This window comes from Perissodus microlepis, chromosome 15 (genome assembly GCF_051167445.1).
Source record: "Perissodus microlepis isolate ML-2025 ecotype Zambia chromosome 15, ASM5116744v1, whole genome shotgun sequence".
In the NCBI taxonomy this organism is placed as follows: domain Eukaryota; kingdom Metazoa; phylum Chordata; class Actinopteri; order Cichliformes; family Cichlidae; genus Perissodus; species Perissodus microlepis.
This window is the reverse complement of record NC_140475.1, coordinates 8,357,092-8,383,036: the sequence shown is the minus strand read 5'-3', so window position 1 is coordinate 8,383,036 and position 25,945 is coordinate 8,357,092. Positions and strand designations below refer to the sequence as shown.

The 25,945-nt window shown below is 39.7% G+C and overlaps 1 protein-coding gene across 6 annotated transcripts in view; it reads right to left on the bottom strand.

The window, feature by feature from the left end:
* Positions 1-15: 15 nt before the first annotated feature.
* eya4 (EYA transcriptional coactivator and phosphatase 4) overlaps positions 16-25,945 on the bottom strand; it is a 52,232-nt gene continuing 26,302 nt past the window's right edge. For 2 of the 6 annotated variants that reach the window (XM_084953056.1, XM_084953061.1), the window contains 15 exons: positions 22,045-22,128; positions 21,267-21,344; positions 20,077-20,143; positions 19,779-19,921; positions 17,409-17,552; positions 17,242-17,324; positions 15,964-16,138; positions 14,612-14,748; positions 13,253-13,336; positions 9,345-9,434; positions 8,725-8,783; positions 8,285-8,445; positions 7,775-7,889; positions 7,450-7,571; positions 16-5,906 (listed from right to left, as the gene is read on the bottom strand). In XM_084953056.1, coding sequence (XP_084809182.1) covers positions 5,644-5,906; positions 7,450-7,571; positions 7,775-7,889; positions 8,285-8,445; positions 8,725-8,783; positions 9,345-9,434; positions 13,253-13,336; positions 14,612-14,748; positions 15,964-16,138; positions 17,242-17,324; positions 17,409-17,552; positions 19,779-19,921; positions 20,077-20,143; positions 21,267-21,344; positions 22,045-22,128 — 1,805 coding nt within the window. In that variant the 3' untranslated portion in view covers positions 16-5,643. Of the gene's footprint in view, positions 5,907-5,986; positions 6,088-7,449; positions 7,572-7,774; positions 7,890-8,284; positions 8,446-8,724; positions 8,784-9,344; positions 9,435-13,252; positions 13,337-14,611; positions 14,749-15,963; positions 16,139-17,241; positions 17,325-17,408; positions 17,553-19,778; positions 19,922-20,076; positions 20,144-21,266; positions 21,345-22,044; positions 22,129-25,945 lie in introns of all 6 variants that reach the window. The other 4 variants (XM_084953059.1, XM_084953057.1, XM_084953062.1 and 1 more) reach the window with 4 other exon arrangements.

Genomic DNA, 25,945 nt, shown 5'->3' with positions numbered 1-25,945 from the left:
ATGCATGTGAAATCCTTTTACATGAGAAGCTTACCATTTACCTTGTGCAGCTTGGCAGGTTTGCATACGTTTCCTCAGGTTACAATCGAGTACATCAAAAAGCCAGACTATCACGAGTTTGTCGCATAATTCTTTTATCAAGTATGACTTGAAATATTTCAATCCTTTTATTTTGGGATTAATTATAATGGGTTATAACTCAAAGAAATCATACATCAAGCCTGACAATTAGAATATTTCCTAAAATCATTAATTTATAATACAGAAATGCCCAGCTTCATTTAAATGGAACTCAATGGAGTCTCCTTTGCCTCAAATTACTGCATCAGTTTGTGGCCTTGTCGAGTTGATAATCAAAGTCCAGTTTGCTTTGACAGCAGCCTTCAGATTGTCTGTATTTTGGTGTCGGATTATTTTTCCATCTTCCCTTTAGCAACTCTACAGAGAACACGTGTTCATGTTAGATTCAGTTGGGGAGCCATTAGGTTTGGTACTGCAAGCAGAAGCCAGGTTTTCCTGGAAAAAGGAAATTGGCATCTCTATAAAGATTGTAAGCAAATGGATGCATGAAGTGCTTTAAAATCTCCTGGTAAATGGTTGTATTGACTTTGGACTTGATAAAACATAATGGACCGACTACCATCAACACTAGTATTTGACATGAAAATCCAAATCATCAGACTGAAAAAACTTCATTGGGTGAATCTGCACTCTTCCTCCAGACTCAGGGACCTTAATTTTCAAATGAAAATCCCAAATTTACTTTAATCTGAAAAGATGACTTGAGACCACAGAGCAGCAGTCCACTTCTTTTCCTCCTCAGCTCAAGTAAGATGCTCCTCGCATTTCTGGTTCAGCAGTGGTTTGACATGAGGAATGTGACATTTGTAGCCTCTTTCCATCTGGTGTCTCCTGCACTGACACCAGCCTCGGTCCCCTCCTTGTGATGCTCGCCCAAGTTGTTGACAATGCCCTCAAGGCAGCGGGCATCCCCATTGCTTGTGCACCTTTTCCTATGACAACTTTCCTTTCCAGTCAGTTTTCCATGAATATGCGTGGATACAGCACTGTGAACAACCAGCCTTTCAACAGTGACTTTCTGTGGCTTACCCTTATGGAAGGTGTTAATGATCATGACCCGGAGAACTGTCAAGTCAGCAGTCTTCCTTAAGGTTGTGGGTACTTGAGCAGACCAAAAGAAAGAGTGTTTATACTGCTTGAAATCAAGTATTCTGATGGTTTTTATGAGCTATAAATAAACCGTAATCAAATTAAAACAAAGGCCTAGAATTCTTCAATGTACATAAAATGGATATTGAATATGGGACAGTTATTATTCTGAATTTAGACAAAAAAAATCAAAATATTCTATTGTTTGTCATCTCTCTCAGTACATCAGCAGAATAGGAAATGGTGCCTGTGTGGTGTGTGTGTTTGTTTTTTGGGTTTTCATGTTTTTTTTAAGCAAAAACCATGAAAATAACCTTAAGAGGAGTTAGGTATGCAGTATAAGGTTCAAAGGCAATCTGTTCAGGTAGAGCACAATAGGGATGTTAAACTCTAGCTTTAGGCTCAGTGTGCTCACTAACAGATTGCTCCCCCTTCTTATTATAGCCCTGTCATTTTGTGACTTTAGTTACAGTATCACAGGTTGTGCTAAGGATCTTGTTTCTTTTATGAAAGAAGATGCATAGGTCATGTGGATAGGTTTTCTCCTTTATATCTACATACATAGACATTTCTGAATAAAGAAAAGACATTCAAACACATTAAGGCACAACACATCATGACGCACATCTTCAAGCCCCACCCACCAGAAAGAAAACAAAATACAAAAACCAGAAGGAAAAAACAAAAGAGCCTCAAAATTTCCAATTATTTGACCAAAAAGAAAAAGAAAAACAACCCCAAAACCCTACCACTGTCATGTAAGTTTATTGTAAATAATTTACACAAATTTCTACCACAGACTGCATTCTTTTGTCGTGATTATTATACCACCGGGAACAAAACCCTTACAAAAAAAGCTGTTATCCCAGTATACATGATATGGTCTGTACAGAGAAGCCTTCAAATTAATGCATAGCCAATGATCTTCCCCCCCAAGTGATGCCACAAGTCCTCATTTCCACCTGGGTGCTCTGACCACAAACTAGATCTCAAGGGAAAAAAATATCCTCCCAGTCCAAGGAAGGTCTTAAGCCTTGACAGTTTTAGCCTGCTACAGCTGCAAGAACAGCAGACTGGATTTTCAGAGGTCTGTCCCCAGCATCAGGACCAGGGGGGCTGAGCAAGGATGTGTCGGATAGCCTTTTCCTAATCCCACTTTCCTCTTCTTTACCTCCTTTAACCTCTTAAGACCATTACGAGTTTGTAAATCCAGACATTCAAAAACAAGACAGGAAACGAAAGTAATCACAGAAACACTTGCAGTGTTGTGTGTTCTTAAATAGTTATACAAAAGAAAGGGGCTGCCTGGCTGACCGTGTCCATGTGACAATGCAATGAGTCCATATTGCTATAATAGTTACAGGTACTCAAACTCCAGTGCTTGGTGTAATGCCAGCAGGTCAGAGTGACTTGATATCCTCCAGAAAGGCATGTTGTGCTGCGGAGTGGACACACATCATTAAAATCAGACGTACAATTATCACTGTTGCACACCACCACCGCCTAACCACATGCAAGCTACACTACTGTAGCTTGTAGCTGCACTGCAAACAAAAATCCATGCATTTCTAAGGCTTTAAGACAAAGGGTGGCATTTTGGGAATTATGCTTATCCTTCTGTTCAGAAGGTTACATCAGATGACATAATTTATATCACTCATCTCTCCCCTCTTGGTGAAGCTACAGCCAGCGGTTCGTCAGTTTAGCTTAGCATAAAAATTTTAAAAATAGGTACCTCAGCCTTAAAAAACAACGCACAAAAATCTACAAAGGGCAATTCTCAATATCACCAACTTAATTGTAGCATACATGTATCAGCAATAATATGTACAAAGAACTTTAAAATGTATGAAGGATAACAAGATTTGTGCTGACTGATGCTAGCCTCTACTTTGACTGATGCTAGCCTCTACTTTGACTGATGCTAGCCTCTACTTTGAAACACTCATATAACCCATAGAAAATCCCTGCAGCTGTTGTTTTTGACTTTTGTTTTCATTATAATTAAATCAACAAGATATAACTAAATTGGTGAGCTGTAAAGACTAAGAAATTTTTACTTTTTAAAACACCAGTTTCCCCAATGTTTCCAGCCTTTATGCTAAGCTAATTTAACTTTTTGCTGACTGTAGCTTGAAGTCAATAGTTTCCTAAAAAGGTTTAACAGTGGTGCCAAAATTGTATGTGGGAAGTTTTTACACCCTGTTCTACATTTTATTATGTTTTAGACTAATCTTGAAATGAATTCAGTTTTTTTCTAAACACAGTCTACACATAATACTCCACAATAACAAAACAACAGAGTTTTCAGAGTCCTGTGATACTGTACTAAAATTAGAGACAGAAATATTGTCTTCATGCATAACCCCAAAAAACTGTTGGGTCACTCTGTGAAATGTGAATAAAAACAGAATGCAATGATTTGCAAATCTCATAAACCCATATTTTAATAAAGATATTAAACTGAGAAAATATACCATTTTATGAGAAATGTTGGCTTATTTGAAGTTGATGGCAGCGAAATATCACAAAAAAGTTTGGATGGGGACAAGAAAAGCCTAAAAGTGGTGCTAAAACAAATATCTAGATGAAGAGTTTGCTACTTATCAAGTTAACTTGAGGCAGGCCATTAAGATGATTGGGTATGAAAAGAGCATCAGGTTGAATTCAGTTTTATTTACAAAGCACCAAATCACAGCAACAGTTGCCTCAAGGTGCTTTTTATTGTAAGGTCTTTACCTTACAATATTTAATATGTGCATTGAAGGAGACATCCTGGTCAAAAAAGACTCCAAGACTCATCCCAGTGTTACTGGAGGCCAAGGTAAAGCCATCCAGAGTAAGCATCTGGTTAGACACTGTATCTTTAAGATTTTTAGTACAATAACCTCAGTTTTGGAAGTGGAAAACTGTTCTGCAGTCAGATGAATCAAAATTTTGGTAAAATGGACTAAAGAGTGCTCAGTTCGAAAGCCTGCATTTCTGATGCTATGACACTGGACTGTGTGAATGGAGCAACATTCCTTTCCCAAAGGTCCAGGAACTGGTCTCCTCAGTTCCCAGACATTTTCAGACTGTTGTTAAAAGAAAAGGGGATGCTACAGAGGTAAACATGACCCCTGTGTTGTGAATAGACTGATGACCCAGTGTCAGATAAGTGGCAGAAGATTGATGGATGGATGAATGGATGGATGATAACAAACCTGTTGTTATGACACTCACAGTTGTGGCGCTTCCTACTTTTATTAAATGTCCTCCTTGTTTCAGCCAAACTCCGTAACTGGGACGGAGGCCATGTAACTAAGAACCCAGTAGTCACTATGAATAAAATCCTTTGTAGGGATGGGAGAAACATTCATTAAGACAGTAATCCAATCTGATCTAAAATGAAGACAGACGCATGGAGGAAACTAGGCACTGGGCATCACCTCATTAATTCTAATCCTACAGTCAAAGACAGAGGTGGCAGCACTATGCTCCATCAGTAATTTTCTGTCAAGTACTGGGAAACCAGTAAGGATAGAGGGAATGATGAAGGCAGAAAATATAGAGAAATCCTGAGTGAAAACCTTTGTCAGAGTGCTCAGGATTATATTTCAGCAGGAAAAAAAGGCCCTAGTGCAATGCCAAAAAAGCACAGGAGTGGCTCTGGGAAAACTCCTGGACTGACCCAGCCAGAGTCCAGACCTAAACACCTCTGGAGAGTCCTGAAAATGTCTGACTGAGCTGGCTGAGGTTTAACAATTTTGCTAAGGAGAACTGGAGAAATCTTCAAATGAAAGCTTGAAGGTTCATTTCCGTTCGCTGCTGCCAAAGGAGCTTTAACACAAGTGAAGGGTAGTCATGCAAATGGGTTATTCCAGGTTTTTATTCTTAATAACTTGACAAAACACTTCAAAATCCTATTATACTAGGTTCTTGTGGAGTATTGTGTGTAGACTGATGGGGGCCAGGAGGGGGACTGAACCAATTTTAAGATGATGCTAATGTTGAAAACCATCCAAATCCAATGTATTTAGTGCTCAGTAAGAAAGTAAAAAAAAGAGTATATCCCAAAATGCAAAGCCATCTTTTAACAACCCCAGCACCCAGCACGATGAATGAAACCAAAAGCTGTAGAAGAGAGGATTAAGAAAATATTCTGGTGTAGCAAACTTAAAATAGATCACTACTTATCTCCCTTTTTTTTTGTTATACAACTACAACATCAGTTAAAAACACATAACAGGAGACACGTCACAGGATACGGCAGGATCATTGCTCTGAACAAATGAGGCTGTTCACAGCCCTAGTCAGCGTGTACATTTACACAGCCATTCATTACACAATTGCAGATGCCAATGTCAATCTAATAAAAATCTGTTATTGACACAAATTTGGAATAGCTGACGCTGAAAAAGCTGGTGCAAAATATCCATCAGCAGCTGAGGCTCATTCTCAAATTTTCACTCTGACGGCTGCAAAAGTCTCCTGTCACTCCATGAAAAAAACAAAACAAAAACCAAAGCAAGTAGACCAGAAAAAGTAAAGGACCAACACAAAACTGCAGCAGCAAAGAAAGGCGGGCTTCGTCCAATCAGAGCACACGCTGTGCTGAGTAGGCGGGGGGTCACGGTGAGGTTGCGGGTCCATTACCTTTTTGGCCGCCTGTTCCTCTTCCACACCGTCCCCAATTACAACATACACTACTTTCCTGCCAAACCTTTGCATTATGCGTTCAAAGCAACTCTCTTTTCCTGCAAAAAACAAATAAACAAGGGGGAGGAAGGAGGGTCACATGGTCAGAGGGGTCAAAGTTCAGGTGTCATTTGTTTACCTGGCTGGCGGCATGCTCTTCATCCTTTCCATCGCCAATCACAACATATGTAATGTTTGTGCCAAAGCGGGAGACTATACGCTCAAAACAGCTTTCTTTGCCTGGAGACAAACAAATGGCTTTCACAGGTTTTTCCTTTGTTTAGATGGAAATAAAACACAGGAAGAGATAGAGCTGTGCGTACTAGGGTGAAGTGAACACACAAACACACAAGATGGTGTCTAGTGATTTAATAGTTAAAAATAGCATACCCAGAAGTGGCGTGGCATCTGACCTTAAACACTAGTTTTTAAAGATATCAGATTGTTACATCTGTTTGAATCAAGGCATATCACATAGTGACACACACATACATTTCCTGAGTGTTGTATCTTTGTACCCAAACCCCAGTCTGAGTTGTTTTGTTTCCACTCTTCAATAAGTCAGCACTGGCCATGGTTGCGGTACACTGTCACAACCAGCTGAGGTTAGAGTCCGTTCAGAGTGTAGGCGTGCAGCCTGAGCGACATGTGTGTCGAGGCCAGATCGGGAACGCACGAGCTGAGTGCGGATATAATGCTGGAAGAATACTGTAAGTGTGGGGATAAGTGAGTCATACTAAAGACATTCTACACCCACACAGGTGACTTCGCCTAATGTGGCAAATGAAACATCTGCTGGGTGGAGCTATGTTTCGGATTGTGTGACGTCATCCACCTCAAAAAGATCATCTTCCCTTTCAATCAAAATCATTGACATTAGTAGTATAAGAGCACACGTTTAAATTAGTCTTGAGTCACCCCTCACTTGCTTCTAGCTATCCAGATTATCTTGCAATTTGTTTAGCAATGGTCTCGATATATTTTTTTTTTTTTGCAGCTTTTTCACCATTTTCAGTCCAGTTCTTATATCTGATCATTTTCACAGGGATGATTTTTTTGCTCGTTAAGCCATTTAACATCTTAACACTGACCTATGAGTCATTCAAGCATAAAAAAAGGAAAGGATGCAGTAAAAGCATACCTGGATTTAAAACACCCACACACACACTCTCTATTGACGGAGAGGGGAAGATTTGAATGTCTTTAAGAAGCCTGGAGAACTATTCCTGATGACTGCTCAAGGAATCTACCAGAAAGCATAAATAAGAGAGTCCAGGCTGTGTATAAAAGTGGTCATATTAAACACTGACTTTCAAACTTGTGTGAATTGTACAAATGGACTGTTTTCCCGTGTTTGTTTGCGCATGTTTTAATAAATCATTGCACCTATTTCCCATTTTCCTAGAAAAACAAAGATATGAGGAGTGACTCAAGTCTTTTGCACAGTACTGTATCTGTCCAGTTACTATTTTATGACTTCCATTCCACAATATATTGTATTATTTAATTCAGTCCATGAATGAAATCATTAATTTAGTCTTTGTTTTAAATTCATGGACTGTGTACGCATGAGTACAGATGCGTGTGTTTACGTGTGCTTACCTATTTTTGTTGCACTGTAAATGTTCTCAATAGGAAAAACAGATCCCAGACTATATAAGAGAACTTTGGCCAGCGCTGGTATGAGCTGTGTTGTGGTCACCAACACATTTACACAGTTACTCCTGAGAGACAAAGAGAAAGAATAGGCCATATTATGCACAGTGGAGGTGGGTAGGTAAATGCATGAATAGATCCACGAGTGCCTCTAGTGTCCACTGGTGCTCAGTTCCAACCCTAACTCTTAACCACGGAAATCAAAGGAAGAGAGGACTAGAAGAGACATTGCCATCTGTGTAAATCGTGGAAATAAAATGGAAAGTGGCACCTGGAGCTGATTATGGACAGGGACTTGAGTGCGTGGGTGAGCCAGGAGTCAGTCAGAGCTTCCACCTCAGCTCTGAGCTGCAGCCAGGCGTCTCTCTTAGCAGGACCCAGCAGACCTAAAACACACCACCAACTTCTTTATTCTATAAGCACTCTACAATGCACTCCAATTTTGTTTGAGCATTAAAAAATAAGCTGTATTTGCTGTATTTGTATCTGTGTCTATACTGTTCCACTATTTCATTGCACAGTGTTCCCTGTGACAACAAGGGACTATTCTATTCTTCTATTCTGTTATTAATTAACTTTAATATTTAAATAGTCCTATACAAAGTTAAACCCCCCCAAAACAAAACAGTTTTTTAACATCTTATAGATGATCAGGATTGAATGCTCCCCCCTTTCCCAGACAGGGTGTGAATATAATTTTAGAACATTTCAACTCCTGTAGAGTTTAACTAAAGTAAAACTCATTTTCAACTCTATTCTGGGTCTATTCTGATTGGCTTACCCCCCACATTGTTTTTGTACGTGCTATACAACTCTTTGACTCGTCGGTAGCGGAAGGCCAGTTTCCTCATCCAGTCGACTCCACCGCGGACGCCCGTAGCCAGGCACAGGTTTGCGCTGGTTGCAGCTGCATGGAAGCCATCAGTTGCAAAACTGTAAGTACTGTCAATAATAATAATATGTTTTATTTGAAAATCTGCTCTGGTAGAAAAAAAAACAAGATGGTTATTTGTATTTTGGTACTGGTATCACAAACATAACGGCAAGCATTTATTTGTAAGAATGCAGTTAAGTATCATCTACATACTTTTAAAATTTTAGTCATCAAGTTAATATTAAAACACAAACTGGACAAATGTTGTTAATGATTATCTGAATATATGATCTACAGAAATGAATGAATACTACAACTTTACACAAAAGTTAATTTTTAATAATCACCTTAAGTCCTGGCCATTGTCATCTGATGACACATCATCAATATGCACCTGATCACATTCCTGTATACAGATACACATACAAATAACAATTATTACAAACACAATGTGCTAAAGATAGAATATAGACATGTTGTGACATTTACAGTATGTTAACTTCATTTTCTCCACTAGAGGGCAGCAGTTGTATCTAACTGGGTAATGATTTGGACCTCAGGCTTCCTCCCACAGCCCAAAGTCATTATGTTAATTCAATTCAGTTCTATTCAAATTTTATTTCTATAGCACATTTAAAAGCAACAGAGTTGACCAAAGTGCTTCACAATTAGTTAAGAACAAGAGAAAACAATAGAGAAACAAATACAGATAAACAAGAAGACAATGTATTAACTTTAAAAGTCAAAAGTTAAAATAACTGTTGATTGTAAATTGGCTTTAGATGTGACTGTGAGCATGAATTTTGACAGTGGTGTGCCCTACCGTTTGCTCAGTCCAAGCTGGTGTATGATAAGGTGTGTATATCAAATCAGTGGAACAATGACATTCTCAACATTACGCTTTGTGCAAAAGCTGAAGACAGAGCAAAAACTTCAACTGTTGACAATGTTAACAGCTGTGACTCACCTCCAGGTCATTAAAAAATAAGTGTGTGTCAGCCAAGTTGAAGATCATCTCTTCCATCCTCAGACCCAGTGTTACCGCCATGGGAGGGTCCTAAGAGAAGAGGAAGATAACATCATCATGACATCAACATGACAACAAATTTCCAGAGTTAATACTTCCTCCCACCTCAAAAACCATTTTAGACCCCCCACCCTCAACAAACCCCTATTTGTGTACTTGGTACGTTCCGCTCATCACTGCAGACGCTGACAGACAGGTTGCACTTGTTCTGTCCCATCAGCATTCCTTACGTTTTGAGGGGGGAGGGGGGGGGGGGGGAGAAGCAAGATTGTGTCCCTCCATGTGTGTGTGTTGCAAATTGTAGGTACCCTCAAAGGGAGATGCCTGGAGTGTATGTGGTGTGTGAATGGTTTGTGTGTGTGTGTATGTGTGTGTGTGTGTGCGGGCATTCTGGAGAACGCGGCCTGCTCTGCCAGGCTAGCGCTCAGCTGCAAAAAACATCATCTGTGATAGGTCAGCAAGGGTTGACAGCTTGCCGCACGATTCGCTGACGCTGTCAGACGACCAGAATAGAAAGAAACTAACAGGAAGGAGAGTGAAAGTGAGCGGGCGAGGTGCTCAGGCACGGAAAGCGAGAGAAACTGGCTGCATTCATGATTGTCAGAAAGTGCAAAAGAATGTGCATCTTAAATCAGAAATTTGCTAACGGTGAGGAAGACTGAGGACGATCGCCTAAAGTCTTTTTCATTTAATCAAAACTGTCACCACATATACTTTGAGAAAAAAAAGGTAATGAGTTTTGTATCATAACAACACATGTTACTGAAATTTGTTATCTCTGACACACAGTGAACGACAGAGATTGAAGAGCATCTGTTAAATCTCCACTATGACTCATCACTGGCTATATTCTACGCGCATACAAAAGTCAATAACTCTTACTTGTTATTGCTAAATAACTATTATAATATTACTGCACAAAAATCCAGATGCACTCTTCACCTTCGCTGGTATCACTTAAGCTCTGGAAACTCAACACTTCCTCATGATGTGAGCAGCATACTAAGTATAGTAAGAAACAGAGAGTGAGATTGGCTTGTGTGATAAAGACGTCTATGCTTGTATTGACGAAAAGGCAAAACATCATTTGGAGCAGCTGTATCCTCAAAGCTCCATGAGAGGGGCACTTAGGTCTTGTGGTTTCTATGTTAATAGTGTAAACACTATTTTGGGTGAGGTGTGAACAGACACAGCTGCTGCTATATTTCTCAAGGGCAGCGGCAGAAAACGAGGTGAAAAAAATTCTCTCGCAAATATTTTCAGGCAAATATTAGGAGGCATATCCTTTTTTTTAATGCCGATGATTTGCCAGTTGTCATGAGCCATGCGGGTAATCCGACGTGGCGTGCTATGAGAGGGTACATTAAACCCCGATTTGAGTTCTTGGAAACATCTAATTCACTAGTTTGCAAGTCAAGACAAATGCAAAACCTCACTTCTTGATATTACCATTCAATTCAGTGCTTCTCTACAGTAAACACAACACAAAGAGGCTGAATTATCCATCAAGACCATGTGTGCCCTCGCTCTAAACATGGCGTTTTACAACTCACCAGGGCCTGTCTTATGCCCATTAAATCCCAATTGCCAAACCTTAAAGTCCACAAATGCAGAACAACTAGGAAGCACATCAATGCCTGCAAACCCTATTTGTAAAAAGCCTGGGCTCCTATGGCTCAATGCAAGTCGGGCTCCAAATTGTGCGTGCGCTGTGCCAGCTTTTGTTCGACTGCCAAACAGCAATATCAGAACGGATTTGTGATGCAAAGCCCATACAGGCAGGCTGGTGGCCACGCCGGTGCCCACAGGAAACGACATCACCCAATAAAAATCTGCAGCCTTGGCTACGCGGGACGACCACAGATCAGTGCCAAGAACATTTTTTATTAAAATAAAGGGAACTATAAACAGGGATGCTGTTATGGGAGAAGGAGAGACCACCAAATAAGTTCACAGAGAAAAGCGGAATAAACATCAGCCCAAGTAAGAAATTAGCACATTAAATTATCGTTCAATTAAAGAAAGCATTGGCAATTATTAATAGCTACATTTAAAGACTTGTTTTATAATCCATTAGATTATCATCCCAAATTGACCGTAACATTCCTGAAGTGGCTGATGTCATTTTGAAAAATCTACAGAGACAAATGAAGCTTATTCACTTTGCGTGCTCATTGTCAAATCAAAGTAAGGATGGAAAGTCTGGTTTCAGAGATGGTGTATGAAGGTGGAGTATTGGTATCCCTAAAAATCTGCTTCACTGATAGATCCTCACTACATTATATAATTTACCAATTGATGGTAAATTACCAATTTTAATCTATGTTGATTGTATCTTTTCAAGAAAACATTAACTTTCAAAGCTAAAATTTAACCTAGCATTTAATGTTATTTTCCACCTGTAAATATAAAGAAGAGGTGGGATGTGTTTTCAGAATGTGGCCACGTACCACCAAAAAAAGCTCCACACCTCCCTACACCACAGGGCACAGTAACAGTAAACAATCACCATATATTTTCTTCAAGAGAGTAGGTATACCCTTGATTAACTATGCAGCAAGTGTGAGCGCCCTTATAACAGCAGGAATTTTAGTTGTTTAATAGTGCAGATCATTCAGGTGTGCCCAAATCTCCCCAGGAAATTCACCTTAAAGTTATACCGTGAAATGTTCAGACAAATAGCCAAAACCCCAAGAGCTACATCTTAGACTTTACAGGTCTGTGGTAGCATACTAAATGCTCATGACAATGCAATTAGAAAAAATACTGAACAAGAATTGCTAGCTTGGAAGTGTTACCAGAAGAAAGGCTCCCGGGCAGGGTGAACATGGAGGCAGAATTTAGGGATGTAAAGTTGCTTCTGAACAAACCACAGGAACTTTTAGAACAATGTCCTTTGAACAGACGAGACCAAAGTGGAGATTTGTGGCCATAATGTGTGATGTTTAGAGAAAATCAAACACAGAATATCAGCACAAATGCCTCATACCAACTGTCTGCCACAGCGGTTACACAGGGTGATGATTTGGGTTTGTTTTGCAGCTACAGGACCTCGGCACCTTGCAGTCATCGAGTTGACCATAAACCGCTCTGTATACTAAAGTGTTCTGGAGTAAAATTTGAGGCCATGTGTCTAGCAGCTAAAGCTGGCCCAAATTGGGTCACGCAAAGGACAATGACCTCAAGCACAGCAGCAAATCTACAACAGAATGACAGAAAAAGGAAAAAGAAAAAACATACAAACAAACAAGGCAATCAAAGTCCAGATCTAAACGCCACTTAAGTGCTGTGGACATCAAACAATTTAACAAGTTATTGCTGCTAAAGCTAGCTGCACAAACTATCGAATCATTTGGTGTACTTAGGGCTGCGTTACATAGTTGAGGTGCAGCTTAGCAGACAGCTGCTGGGTGCAGCTGCTGGTGTCAGCACCAACACGCCACACCTCTAATAATGCGTAACATTAGGTGTCATCACTTAACTGGGTGAGTTTACCTCCTGTTCTACTGTAACAATTTTTGTTTTCTTTTTGTACCAGATTTTTTAAATGAGTATCCACATGAATAGACTCACTTGGGGAGTTGAAGGTTCAAGAAACAACACTGGCTTTATTTTCATGCCCACCTTTTGTAAAGTTCAAGATTAGGCCCTCCTCTCGATGGCTCAGTTATTATGGATGATCTATTATGAGTTGTGTTAGTAGTCAAACTGATGCTCAAGCTTTAAATCTGGCACGATGTGAAGGTTCATTGCTCGTGAATCCAATGAGCAGTCAAGCGTAGATACATATAGAAGTTTTACGAACAGTAAACTTAACATAGCAAGTAAACACAGTAAAACAGTCTTACCTTGCCATATTTTTGTGCATAGGAGCCTGTGAGCAGAGAATGGAAGACAATAATCGTCTCATCCAGATCCCAAACAAACACCCTCTGCACATCACAACAAAAAAGACACAATGCAAGAAATTTGAGTCTATTCTTCTGATTTTACAAATGGCCCTTATTTAATAAGTACATTTATTTATTAAGTACAAATGTTCTGATTTATCAACATTTTCATTCCTGAATTTACTTATACTTCATGAACAAATGTAGAAGTGAATCTGTACATGAAAATATTATGATTGTCTAGGTGGAGTTAGGAAACAGACAAACATAGGCTACAATCATTATAGTAAGATGATAGCATGATTATTATACTACTATTATTGCCTATTGGTTATTATTTACCGCTTTCAAAAACACCATAAATCAATAAAATGCTCAGAATTACAGTCAGATTTAACCTAAAATTAAATTGTATGTAAAGAAAACAAAATAGGAGATATAAAGATATTCCAGCATTCCTTTTCTCTTATCTTAAAATATCTGGTCTTCCATTAAAAATGACTTCTATTATTGCTGGATGTCATCACCTACAGTCTAATATCTTGGCACTATCCCACTGGTGCTTTTTATTTATTTTTAATGAGTTTCTCATCACAGGCTGACAGATCATGTTCTCCTTGTCGTCCATCTGTTTTCTTCTTTTTCTTATATTCTGTTAGCCTTTTTTTCACATCAGCTTTGATGTCCAAACCTGAGCCACAGTGAGCGTTCTCAGGAGAAACAATATTCTAAACCTCTGTTATTTCAGCCGGAGCCTCGCTTTATGAAGAGGGCGCCTTTTCTGTCCTCGTCTTTGGACGTGATTGTTTCAGTTTCTTCAGTCTGTCTCCTGCTTTCTTGCTTTAGAGATGCAGGCTCAACTCTCACAACGCTGTCACCACTTCTTTCTTTTTTTCCCCTGCCATCTAATCTAATTCCATCTAACGGTAAATGCTTCCTTATATAGAGAAACTGGGATGGAGCAGGATGCAGATTGCACAACCCTGCTGTTTCACAGTTTGATTTACTAATATAATGCGCAGTAGTACAAATAAAATAGTCCGGTGTACAGATTTTATAAATCTGCTGTTAATATAGCAGCTACACTTTTTTTTTTGTTTTACATATACACATATTAGCAAATAAGGGCCAATATATACATTCAGGCCTGTATTGACAATGACAATGACTCTAATAGCTTCTCCTTGATTGAATTTGGAGACTTAAGTAAAGAAAATGGACAAAGATCAAAGAAAATACCATGTGTCCATGGAGAATTGAATGGAGCATTCATTCAGTAATCTCGGTGCTCTCAGTGTATGTTTTCTAGTCTCTTACCTCCAGGTCACTATCAGGAGGAGGGGAGGGGTTGTTCTTGCGGCCCCTGCCCCGAGACTTAGACCCCCCACTCCGGCAGGCTCTGTCATCCAGCTCTTTGATGGGTGTGGAAGGGCTCTGCACTGTATCAAAGTCCCCTGAGAGTGTATATAAACACACACAGGGCTTTTGAAACATTTTAAATTTACATGTGATCAAATATCTGTCTTAAACTGCACAAGCAATCACAAACTAAAGTCACTCCATTAAAAGCAGCACTAATGATGTGGTTTGAGGTGATCCCACAGGTGCTCTGGAGTTGTAGCCACTTCAGGAGAAGCAATAATTCAAACCCTGTACAGTAATAAGCCATGTTGTCAGGTTTAATAATTCAAGGTAATTGGCATGACGGATCAACTTAAAGGCTACCAAGAAACCTAAACAAAAGTACCACCGGTATTCTGACTGATTCATGACAGCGTGCACATGCAAAGATTTAACAGGGGAGTGGGAAGATTGAAGTGTGCAATAAATTAGTTAGGTTAGGTAATGTGATGCTTCTTGCTAAGATACAGTACATACAATTTTCTTGAGGAGAATACATGGGAATGCTCCCAAAGGCTCAAACACACACACACGCACACTTTCCTAACGCCATATGCTCCCACTGCTGCGCGGTAACTAGAACCAGACTCTGAGCTTCGGCTCGCATATTATTATGTCTCAATCAGGGAGAAAAAGGGGGGGTGGGGTGGAGAGAGTGAAAAGGGGTGGATAAAGATACTCACACACAAGAAAAAGTTGGTGATAAAAAAAAAAAAGACACTCCTGGACAAAGAGCGAAAGAGAAAAAGTGAGAAAGCCAGCGGAAGAAAAAGAGCTAGTGACAGGAAGAATGATAAGCTCCTTTAATCAGGCTTCCTGAATTACAGCCAAAATAAACCAAATAATAATATGGAAAAAATGAAAAGCCGAACACGAATCCATATTGCTGAGCACAAGTGTGCAGTTTAAGTCCTTCTTGCTTCCCGCTTTCTCCTCCGGCTTGCCCACCAAAGTGCAATATTTAACGTGACTTGTCTCTAATCAAAGTCTCGGACGATAATGTAAACACATGTCGATTCTCCAATTAGCCAGCGCAATGCCAGGTAACTATGGCTACAGTCTAAAGTTACTTCCTGTGCTTCATCATCGTAGAAAGAGGGCTTTGAACTCGGTTAACTTAAAACTGTGGAAACAAGATTATGAAACCGCAATCAGAAGTGGTGAAAAATTTTTTTGACATTTGTTTGCATATTTATGAAGTTAGAGCCGGGGTGTGGTGTTGGTAATTCGACTGCTTCTTTCTAAACTATGCCCATGTTAACACAAACCTGGGTGAAGTTCAGCAGCCTGTCCGGTTATGGCGGGGGTGGGATCTTGCAGCTGGTAGGCTGCTGTGGAACCGGTGCTATCCACATTGTTGGAGGTCATGTACGTCCCGTAAGGGGAGGTGGAATAATACTGAGCATACTGGTTTTGGCCAAACGTCGTATATGAGGGATAATCCTGCGGAAAATAACAAGAATTATGAGCACGCAAAGACATACCAAGCAAACAAAAAGAAACAGGGAGACGGAGAGGTTTTCCTGAAAGGACCAGTCTGACTTCTGAGGACAGATTTTACAAGTGTTCCCTCTCATGTCTCTAATCTTTTGTCCCTGCCTTTCTGTATTTTATATCTCTGAAACAATTAAAACCTCGTGCTGCTGCTTTTTACAGACCCAGTGGAGATGGACGCTTTTTATGAGTCAGCTCTCTAAACCTGTCACTACATCCATCTCCAGAAGTCCTTAAACAAAGCCACACACAATAAGAAGGCACAGTTGGTGTGTAGTCATACAGTGCAACACTTGTGTGCACGCTCTGAAGTATCAAAAGGGGTAAAGGAAAAATGTAAATGCAACAGAGTCATAGAAAGTAAGCTTGTTTCTACATAGAGATTTTTACTTTGACTTGCGTTTGTTTCCCGGAGACCAACCATGACTTCGACTTTACTTTGCTTACCCAACAAGATTAACCCTAACCTTAAACCAACTTAAATGTTGCAATTCATGCAACTGGATCTTGCTTCTTTGTCCCCAAAAGGGAGGCAGGTCCCCACAGTGTGACTGTTTAAAAAGATTTATGTCCCCACAACATGAGTAATACAAGTACACACACATGCGCACACACTATATTCCCCCTTAATCCACCCACATGGGCCAAACCTTGACTTTCTTCCTGTAAACAGCCACATCTATCATAGTGAGACATTAAAATCCCCCTTTAAGCATTTTTACTACCACAATGCAATTCATCATATGGACATAGAGAAATATTCAGACCATAACACTCTTTCACAAAGACTAATTGTCTGTTTCTCTCCCAGAATTTTCCCTGTTGCAAGGTTGCATTGTGATGATGAAAACTGCGTGGGAGCATGCCTGGAAAACCATTTCTGGTCTGAAATCCTAATGCAACTAATATGAAATTCGGATCCTTTTTTCCCTTTTTTTCTTTCTGCTTTGGAGACAGCATTATAAGATAATCACATTAAATGACAACAAAGAGCTAACACATTAGCTTCGTTTGATAGACCAACCTGTGTTCACAAATGCATGCGGTCGTACCTGCTGTGTGGCAGTGTAGTTGGCGGGGTTGGACACTGAGTTGTTGGTGGTGTAGAGGCCTGAGGAAGGAGTGAAACTGGAACCTGTTCAAAAATTAACCCCCCTTTAGCAAGAACTTAAATACCAAAAATGTTTAAGTTAAATAAAAGGCTGTGTTATAAACAGACCTGGCATTGGATAGGGGGAGTAGGCAGTCTGTCCAGGCTGAGGTGTGGTAAAGCCGGGGCTGTAGCTGAGGCCTGTCTGCAGAGGAGACTGACTCTGGGCTAGGCCGCTTTCTGTTTTTATGCCGGGAAGCATCACACCGAGGTCTATGGCAATTGAAAAAAAAATAATGATATTAAATGTTTCAGCTTTAATTAGCAGAGTTTAACAAAAGTCTCTTCCTCCTCAGAAGACTTAGAGACTTCCATCTGCCACTGAGGGTGCTTAAGAACTTCTACTCCTGCACCATCAAGAGCGTCCTGACGGGAAACATCTGCACCTGGTTTGGGAACGGCACCAAGCAGGACAGACAAGATCTGCAAAGAGTGGTGCGCTCGGCTGAACGCATCATTCAATCAGAGCTTCCTGACCTGCTGTCCATCTACACCAAGCAGTGCAAGACTAAAGCCAGGAAGATTATGATGGACCTCTCCCATCCCAACAATGGACTCTTCTCATTTCTTTTTATTCATAATTTCTTATGTAAACTGTTATTTGCACATTTTAACTGTAAATTTCTAAGTTAAAATCTGCAAATTTTGTAGTAATCTGTAAATATGTAAATCATTTAATGGTCAGGCATTGCACAGCAATAAGCATTTCACCACGTGTCGTACTGTGTATGGTTGTGTGTGTGACAAATAAAATTTGAATTTGAAAAGTATTGCATTAACTATTTATATATACATTGTCCCCAGTTTTAGAGGATCAAAATAAACTGAACAAACTAACCTAATTTTAATTATAAGGATTATTTTTATAACTATAATCCTTTGCAGTTAATGACTGACTGAAGTCAAGATACTATGGGCATCACTATATGCTCCTTCCATGCTTGAGGTGCTCTGCCAGGCCTTTACTTCCACCACCTTCAGTTGCTGCTTGTTTGAGGGTCTCGCTGCATTCAGTTTTGTCATCAGTAACTGCAAAGCATGCTCTGATTGGCTGTGATCAGGTGACTGAAAAGCATATCCCATCAGAAAGAGTCTCTATTTTTCTTGCTTTCAGTTACTCTTGCTTGCTTTTGCAGTTCGTTTTGGGTCATTAACGTTTGCACTGTGAAGTGCTGTCCAATCAGTTTTGCAGCTGAATCTGAGCAGAGAGTAAAGCCCATAATACTTCACAATTCATCCTGCTACTTCTATCAGCAGTCACATCATCAATATACACTAGTGACCCAGCTCCACTGGCACCCATACACATTAATCTCAGTTCCATGTGTCCAAAGATTTTTGTCAGAACTGTGCAGACTCTTTTAGATGTTTTCTGGCAAAGTCCACTCTGGCCTTCTTGTTCTTGAGTGTAACCAGCGGTCTGCACTTTGCTGGTCTGCATTTCCATTCATGAAGGCGTTGCTTGATTGTAGGCCTTGACAATGAAACACCTATCTCTGTGAAAGTGTTCCCGACGTGTTTAAATGTTCTGAAGTTGTTTTTCTTAACCACGGAAATAGTTCTGTCCTCATCCGCTTTAGTTAGCCTCTGTGTTCTTTCAAGACTTTTGGTGTTGCAGTAACGCCGTAGATTTTTAAGAATCTACCAGTGATTTGGCCACTGTCTCTCTGATAGCTTTATTTGGGCTTCCCTCACTTATGAATAACCAAAATGTAATATAAAAACACTTTGAATCAACTCCACATTTTCATCTGCTTAATTTTTCATTGAATAACAAATGAATAGGCCTTACTGGGACACGAAACAGTCAACTGCGCAATTAATTTTGAGCCTCTAAAAATGGGGAGACTGGTATAAAAATGGCTGTAATTTCTAAACAGTTAATACAATACTTTTGTTAATTCAATTTAATTAAAGCTGGAAGTCTGCTCTTCAATCACATCTTGATTGCTTGTTTTAAAATCCAGTGCGGTGGTGTACAACAGGAAAAGTTACAAGAGATTGTTTCATCGCCCACATACTTATGGCTCTAACTGCATATTGTCCTCATTCTGCTACGAGTTCACTTTCAGTTCAGTTTATTAGAATCTTTGGCTGTACCCAGTTGCAATGATTGAATGGGTGAAAATATTTGATTTCTCCCCAAATAGAATACAGCATAATGAGTTTACTTCTAGTCTTTAAAGGGCATCCAAACCAGTCACTCAGCACAAACGCATCAACCCAGTTGCATAGGAAAACCTAGGTTTGAGTTTGAACAATGTCTCTTACCACAAAATAATACCATATAAATAAGATTCCTTCTTTAAAATATTTTTTCCTTTCACACAACACTTGCAGTTTAGTTTGTAAATCTTCGAAAAATACTTTTTCTGCAGTTTTTGTATGGACATGTGTGGGTAGAACTATGTGGCTTATTCAGCGTGTGTTGGTTCACACCATAGGTAGACAATCCGTAGGCCTGGCCTGTCTGAGAATAAGCAGTATAGACGGTTGATTGCTGCATGCTGCTGAACTGAGGTTGGCCGGTGTACGTCGGCATGGAAGGAGCTGCCGGCGTGGAGAGGATGTGAGGGTAGGGCCTATAAGAGAGAGGAAAGTGACAGTGGGAGTAGGTAAATTAGCCACTTGGTATATTATAGCATTTAGGAGTTATTTCGTTGAGTAAAATTCAACTTTAGCTAACCTTACAGAATGTAAACAAAGATGCCTGTTCAGTTTTAAAACTTGGACTTACTTGGATGGGTAGAGAGGGGGGGAGTACTGGTGGGCTGAACGAGGGCTGTAGCCGCTGCTGGTGATTACTAAAAACAGCAAAATAATCAAAAACAACAAGGCAAAAACATGTTACGGATGGTGTCAACTCAAATCTGCTGTTTTTCTGAGCATTTACCAAAACCACTCCTGAGCAGGACAATTCGGGGCCTCCAGCTTATTTGAGCCGAGATGCCGTTCCAGTAAACATAATTTGAAGCATTTTGAATGGAGGGGAGCCAAGTTCTTCCTTTAGAGATCACCGCAGTCCCTGAAACCCTTACAGTGGGCCTCATAGCAAAACACAATGTCTGTTTGTGGTCATTGAGATGTCAGAGCTCAGTACTGACAAACACCCTGCTGGGTTTAAACCCCTCTCTCTGTTTTGTAGAATGGCTTTGTGTGTGTGTTACAGTATGAAAGAGAAGGGGGGACGTGTGTGAGTCCAAAAAAAAAAAAAAAAGGACAAGTAAAATGTCTCTGCCCCTCTCTTATCCCTCTGCCAGCCTTTGATGATGATGCAATCCAAGGACAGGCAATATTTCACTGGATTAAAGCTTTCAGCAGGTCTACCAGTGAGCTCAAATGGATGATGGTGTTTGTGTGACTTCTGTGCGTTTGAAAAAAAAACAGAGCAAGTCAAGCGGAGACCAGAAGGCATTTATATTTCTGCGTCTATCTATGGCTGATTCAATTGTCAACTCACTGTACTTTTTTTCCCCATCTACAGTCTTACAGCAACTTCGAGTGCAGAGGGATTTGATTTTTTCAAACCTACAGTTTTAAAAAGCAGTGTATTCACCTGAATCACAGAATGTATATTATATATTGATCAGCTCTCTGACCACTATCACAGCTACTTATACAACTACTAAAAAATAAATAAATAAAAGACGGTCAAAAGGTTAAACTCAAGCCTGCAAATTTAAAATTAGCAATAGCTGTTTTGGGGAAGCAAGTTAAAAACTAACTATAATCTATGCAAAATACACTTCTCCTTCTGGTTTTGTCACAAGTCCACACGCCATTATCCTGCCCATGATGCTTTGCAAATTCCTAGTCTTCCTTTTGGATTCTTAATGCTAGATTAATGAATAAACTCTGACTGACAGGTATGGACTTTGGTGATATTTATGAATTGTGTGCATATTTATCCAAGGGTCTGTGCTTTACCTGAGCCTGCGTATGTATCCAGGGCTGTGTCCCCTGTCGTAGTAACTGTATCGCTGTTGTTCAACGGCTCTGTTTTCACTTAAAGGAAAAGGAAAAGGTCAGTATTAGGGTAAAGCAGTAAAGACTTCCCACAACACACAGACAGAAACAAACCTTAGTGGATAAGAGCAGAAAACGTCCATGCAATTCCAGCATGTCAACTTAATGCTGCGTGCAGGGTTCCCATTGCAAGCGCTATTGAATTTCACAGTCTTTAAATGGCTCTCTGTAACCACTATGCTCGAAGCTTTTTACTTCGTCATTGTTTTCTGATGCTATTTTTAAGATATGGATGACTTTGAAAACTATAAAATGTAAGTAACACATTCAAAAATGAATTAATGCAAAGTGATCCTTAGCAAATATTTGCGATTTATTGCCCTCCCCCTGCAAATTTATCAAATTCACCTCTTTTCAGAGGGTCTTTGGTAGGAACCCTGTAAATATACTGCAAAAATAAAAAACTAAAAAAGAGAGAAAGAAACTTCACACACAGTAATAAACTGGGATGCAGAAAAACGATAAAGATTCAGAAAGCAGAGAGAAAATTCACAGCAAACCAAAAATCAGTCAGAGCAACTCTGGCAAGAACCAACAAACAAAACCAAAAATAAAAAAACACAACTAACAACAAGTCAACAACCGTGGCTAGCTAAAACTAAAGAAAGGCATCCCTTATGCTTTTACTGTATTGCTGTAAAATTTTTGCTCTGGGATTCACACACATGCACCTCTGTACCATATTCCTTGGAGCCTGTGGCAGGGGATGGGCTGCTGCAGCCCAACAGCCAATCAGCCGTGTTAAGAACGGTCATGCTTTCACCTATAGGGGTGCAAGGTGGGAAGGTGATGAGGATACGACCCACTGAAAACCAGATGCAGGTCAAAGGGGTCACATGGTACTAATCTTTTCTTAGACATTTGCGTTAAATATAAAAGAAAAAAAAAACATTCCCGAAATAGTTATATTGTGGGAATATTTAAAGACTTGTGTTTTTTTTCCCCCATCGTCTTGCTTTCATGTTTTCTTGCCAAGTTATTAAGACGGTCAGTAACAATTTTGTCTCTATGCTAAATATGAAGCTAGAGTAAGGAAATGGTTAGCTTATAAAACTGGTAGAACAGCTGCTTCCCAGCGCTCCAAAAGCTTAGAAACAAAACATCAGTAAAGGCATGTATAACCCCCAACCTGCTGATTTTTTGTACAGATTAAACCAAACTGATTTCAGAACTCTAGAGGTGCTGGTAGGTGGATTTTGTTACCCTTGGACAAAGCCTTGGACAAATTTTCCCACCTGTTAAGTCTAGTTTGAGTCTTAAATCAAAGGTAATATATCCATTTGGGTGTAGGTCAAAATAACCCTTATTTATCTCACACTGGATTTTGGTAAGCCCTTCAATTCATTCTCTGTCTGAATAATTTTCCCTTTAAGTCATCCCATTTATGCAAACTTTCTTGTAATTGGCTGCCCCTTAGGGAAAAAGAGAAAAGAAAAATAGCTGGGTGAGTCAATGCGGTGCGAATGGTTGTCTGTCTCTATGTGTTTTCCCCGCGACAGACTGGCGACCTGTCCGGGGTGTACCCTGCCTCTCACCCTAAGACAGCTGAGATAGGCTCCAGCCCACCAGCGACCCTGAATTGGATAAAGGGAAGAGAACGGATGGATTGGGCTCCTGTGCTCACATCCATAACCAGAAGTCTGTGATGACCATATTAAGGATATCCCCTCTTTATGATATCAACAATCCAATAAAAAACTTTCTGAAACTGAGCATGTTTCAGAAGAAAGAACTGATGCTGCCTCAATTGGTCACACAAAGTCACACAGCAACCCATGTAGTGAGTCTTCATGTCACTTCGGAGGAATTTTGGCCCACTCTTCTTTGCAGAATAGTTTCAATCCAACAACATTAAAGGGTTTTTAAGCATGATCGTCCTGTCATGCCAAAGAATCTCAATCAGAAATCCAGACTATAACTAGGCCACTCCAAAACCTTTTTTTTTCCTGAGCCATTCAGAGGTGGAATGCTGGTGTTTCAAATCATTGTCCTGCTTGAGTATCAGGGCATGAACTGATGGCCGGACATTCTCCTCATTCTCCAGAATTTTCTGGTAGAGAGCAGAATTTATGGTTCCATCAGTTATAGTAAGTTTTTTGGCAAATGTGAATCTTTGTGTTCTTTTTGGTCATCAGCGGTTTTCTCCTTGGAACTCTCCAAAGGGTGCCATTTTTGCCCAGTCTTTGTTATTGTTGAATCATGAACACTGACCATAACTGAAAGAACGTATGGCCTTTTAGTTCTTTAGATGTTATTCTCAGTTCTTTTGTGACCTCCTGAATGAATTGTCGATGCGCTCTTGGAGTAATTTTGGTAGCTTGACCGCTCCGGGGAAGGTTCACCATGGTTCCACGTTTTCTCCATTTCTGGAAAATGGCTCTCACCATGCAGTCCCAATGCCTTAGAAATGGCTTTGTAACAGTTTCCAACCAGTGACTTTAACCGATTCTAAACAGTTCTTACATTTCTATAGATGGTGGCATGATCTGTGAATTTTTGAGGTCTATAAGCCTATTTCACTTTGTCATACAGACTGTTTCAATAACTTCTTGATTCAACAGGTCTGGTAGTAATCAGGACTGGTTGTAGCTAATGAAACTGAACTGAATTTTGGTTAAACACATTTAATCCCTGATTCATCCACAAAAAGGCACATTTAGATAGCTTGAGTTAGAGTGAGAAATATAAATACATATACATTCTGGGGACATGTGAGACTAACATTAATATGTCAAAGTAGAAGGATATGCGACTTTTAAGACAGAGCTATTTTATTATAATACATGACAACTGTATCTGCTTTAACAAACAGCTATTAGATTAATCTCCTGATATTTCTGTCTCTACAAATATGTTCTTGCTAAAGTCTCGAGCTATTCTTCTAATTAGCAGCTCATCTATCATCACGTGATTGCGCTTTTTAAAAGAAGAGGACACCTGTTAATCAGTTTATCATTCTACATAATGTGTTTCAGGGGCTTCTTTTCTCAAACGTCCATCACTAGCAACCATCTGAAAACTCAATTGAGTTCAGGACAACTTCATTAATCCCCTAAGGGAACAATACAATCCACTGGACAAGCTGTAATGAAGACAAATGAATTGCTATGGAGATGGCCTTTGGGCCTGAGCGTTCGCTGATGTCAGGTGAGGGGAATGTTGAGTATGTAGATTGTTTTGGCTCTCTGTGAAGCCCGAGCTCTGTCTGCTTAAATCATTAACTGTGAGCTCATCAAAAATGATTTAATGTGCTCTAATACAGTCTTGGTGTGCTGTTAGCCCACACTGAGCATGTGTGACTGCGAGTATGTTAACACATCAAAATGACTAAAATACAGCATCTCACTTTTTCCATGACATTATTATTATTATTAGAAGTGGTTTCCACCGCCTGGTAAATCAGCAATAGATCAAACGATGGCCCTCAACAAAAGCACCATGTCCAGGGCTATATCATCAAACTGTCCTGACAGAAATGGTTCCAGAGGACAGAGCATGAGAAAGTGGGAAGATCAAGGGTGAGAGGAGAAAAAAAAAAGATTAATAGAAAGAAGGAGAAACGCATACAGACTCAGAGTACAGAAAAAGAAGAAAAAGAGAGGAGCGGGCTCACTGGTGTTGACATATAAGAGAGCAGTGATGCTTTAATGCTCTTGTAGAGGAAATAGTTTCCAGTGGGATTTTGAGCTTGCTCTCCAACACACACATACAGACACTTTGCCAAGCCGTTAGCGGAGGAGTGCAGAAGTGCTTCGCCGTGTGTTTACACACATTCTCCGGTGGTTTATTCAAGAACTCATGCCAGCGTGGAAGTGTGTACGCATGCATTTGTATCTGCGTGTGTCCCTCCATCTCCATAAATTCCTCAAAAAGTATTTATCTCTACATGCTGAAAGGATTTCTGACTGATGATTTTGCAATAAATTTCATTGCATTACATTTTTCTCATCAAATGCTCTTGCGTTAAGTAACTTTCAACATGTGCATTGGACCTCCTTTGGCATTAAGATTATATTAAAAAAAGGAATAAAAGACAATGAGTATTCTGAATGGAGGAGTTTAGACTTTCAACTGCATTTTACACAACGTAAAAAAAGAAAAACAGAAATCAGTAAATTCACTGTTCCTGCATCAATGGCTCTCTTCTTTCTTTAAAGAAATAATTCACCCTTTAACTTTAATACATCATGGACCTTTATGCAGCATTTCAAGTAAACGTACATACTGGCAAATTTGTTTTCTAGCTTAGAGTTAGAAAGGACTAAGATCATTTTCAGAGGGTCAGATTAGTTAGCCTTGAAACACGTGAAACTGTTGGCTTTTTCCTGTCCAAATGTAACCAATCTGGCTTACCAGCACCTTTTTAAGCTTAAAAATGAACAAATCTTGTTTGTTTAGTTCAAAAGGGAAACATATAGGTTTTATTTATTTATTTCTTATATAGTATATTTGATATTTATGTATCTGACATACCCCATGTTGGTGTTGTTCCTGGATAAACATTGCATCTGACGGATGATGTTGTCTGAGCAATCAGTTAGCATTAGCCAAGAGGCTAGCTAATGCTATAAAGAAACTAT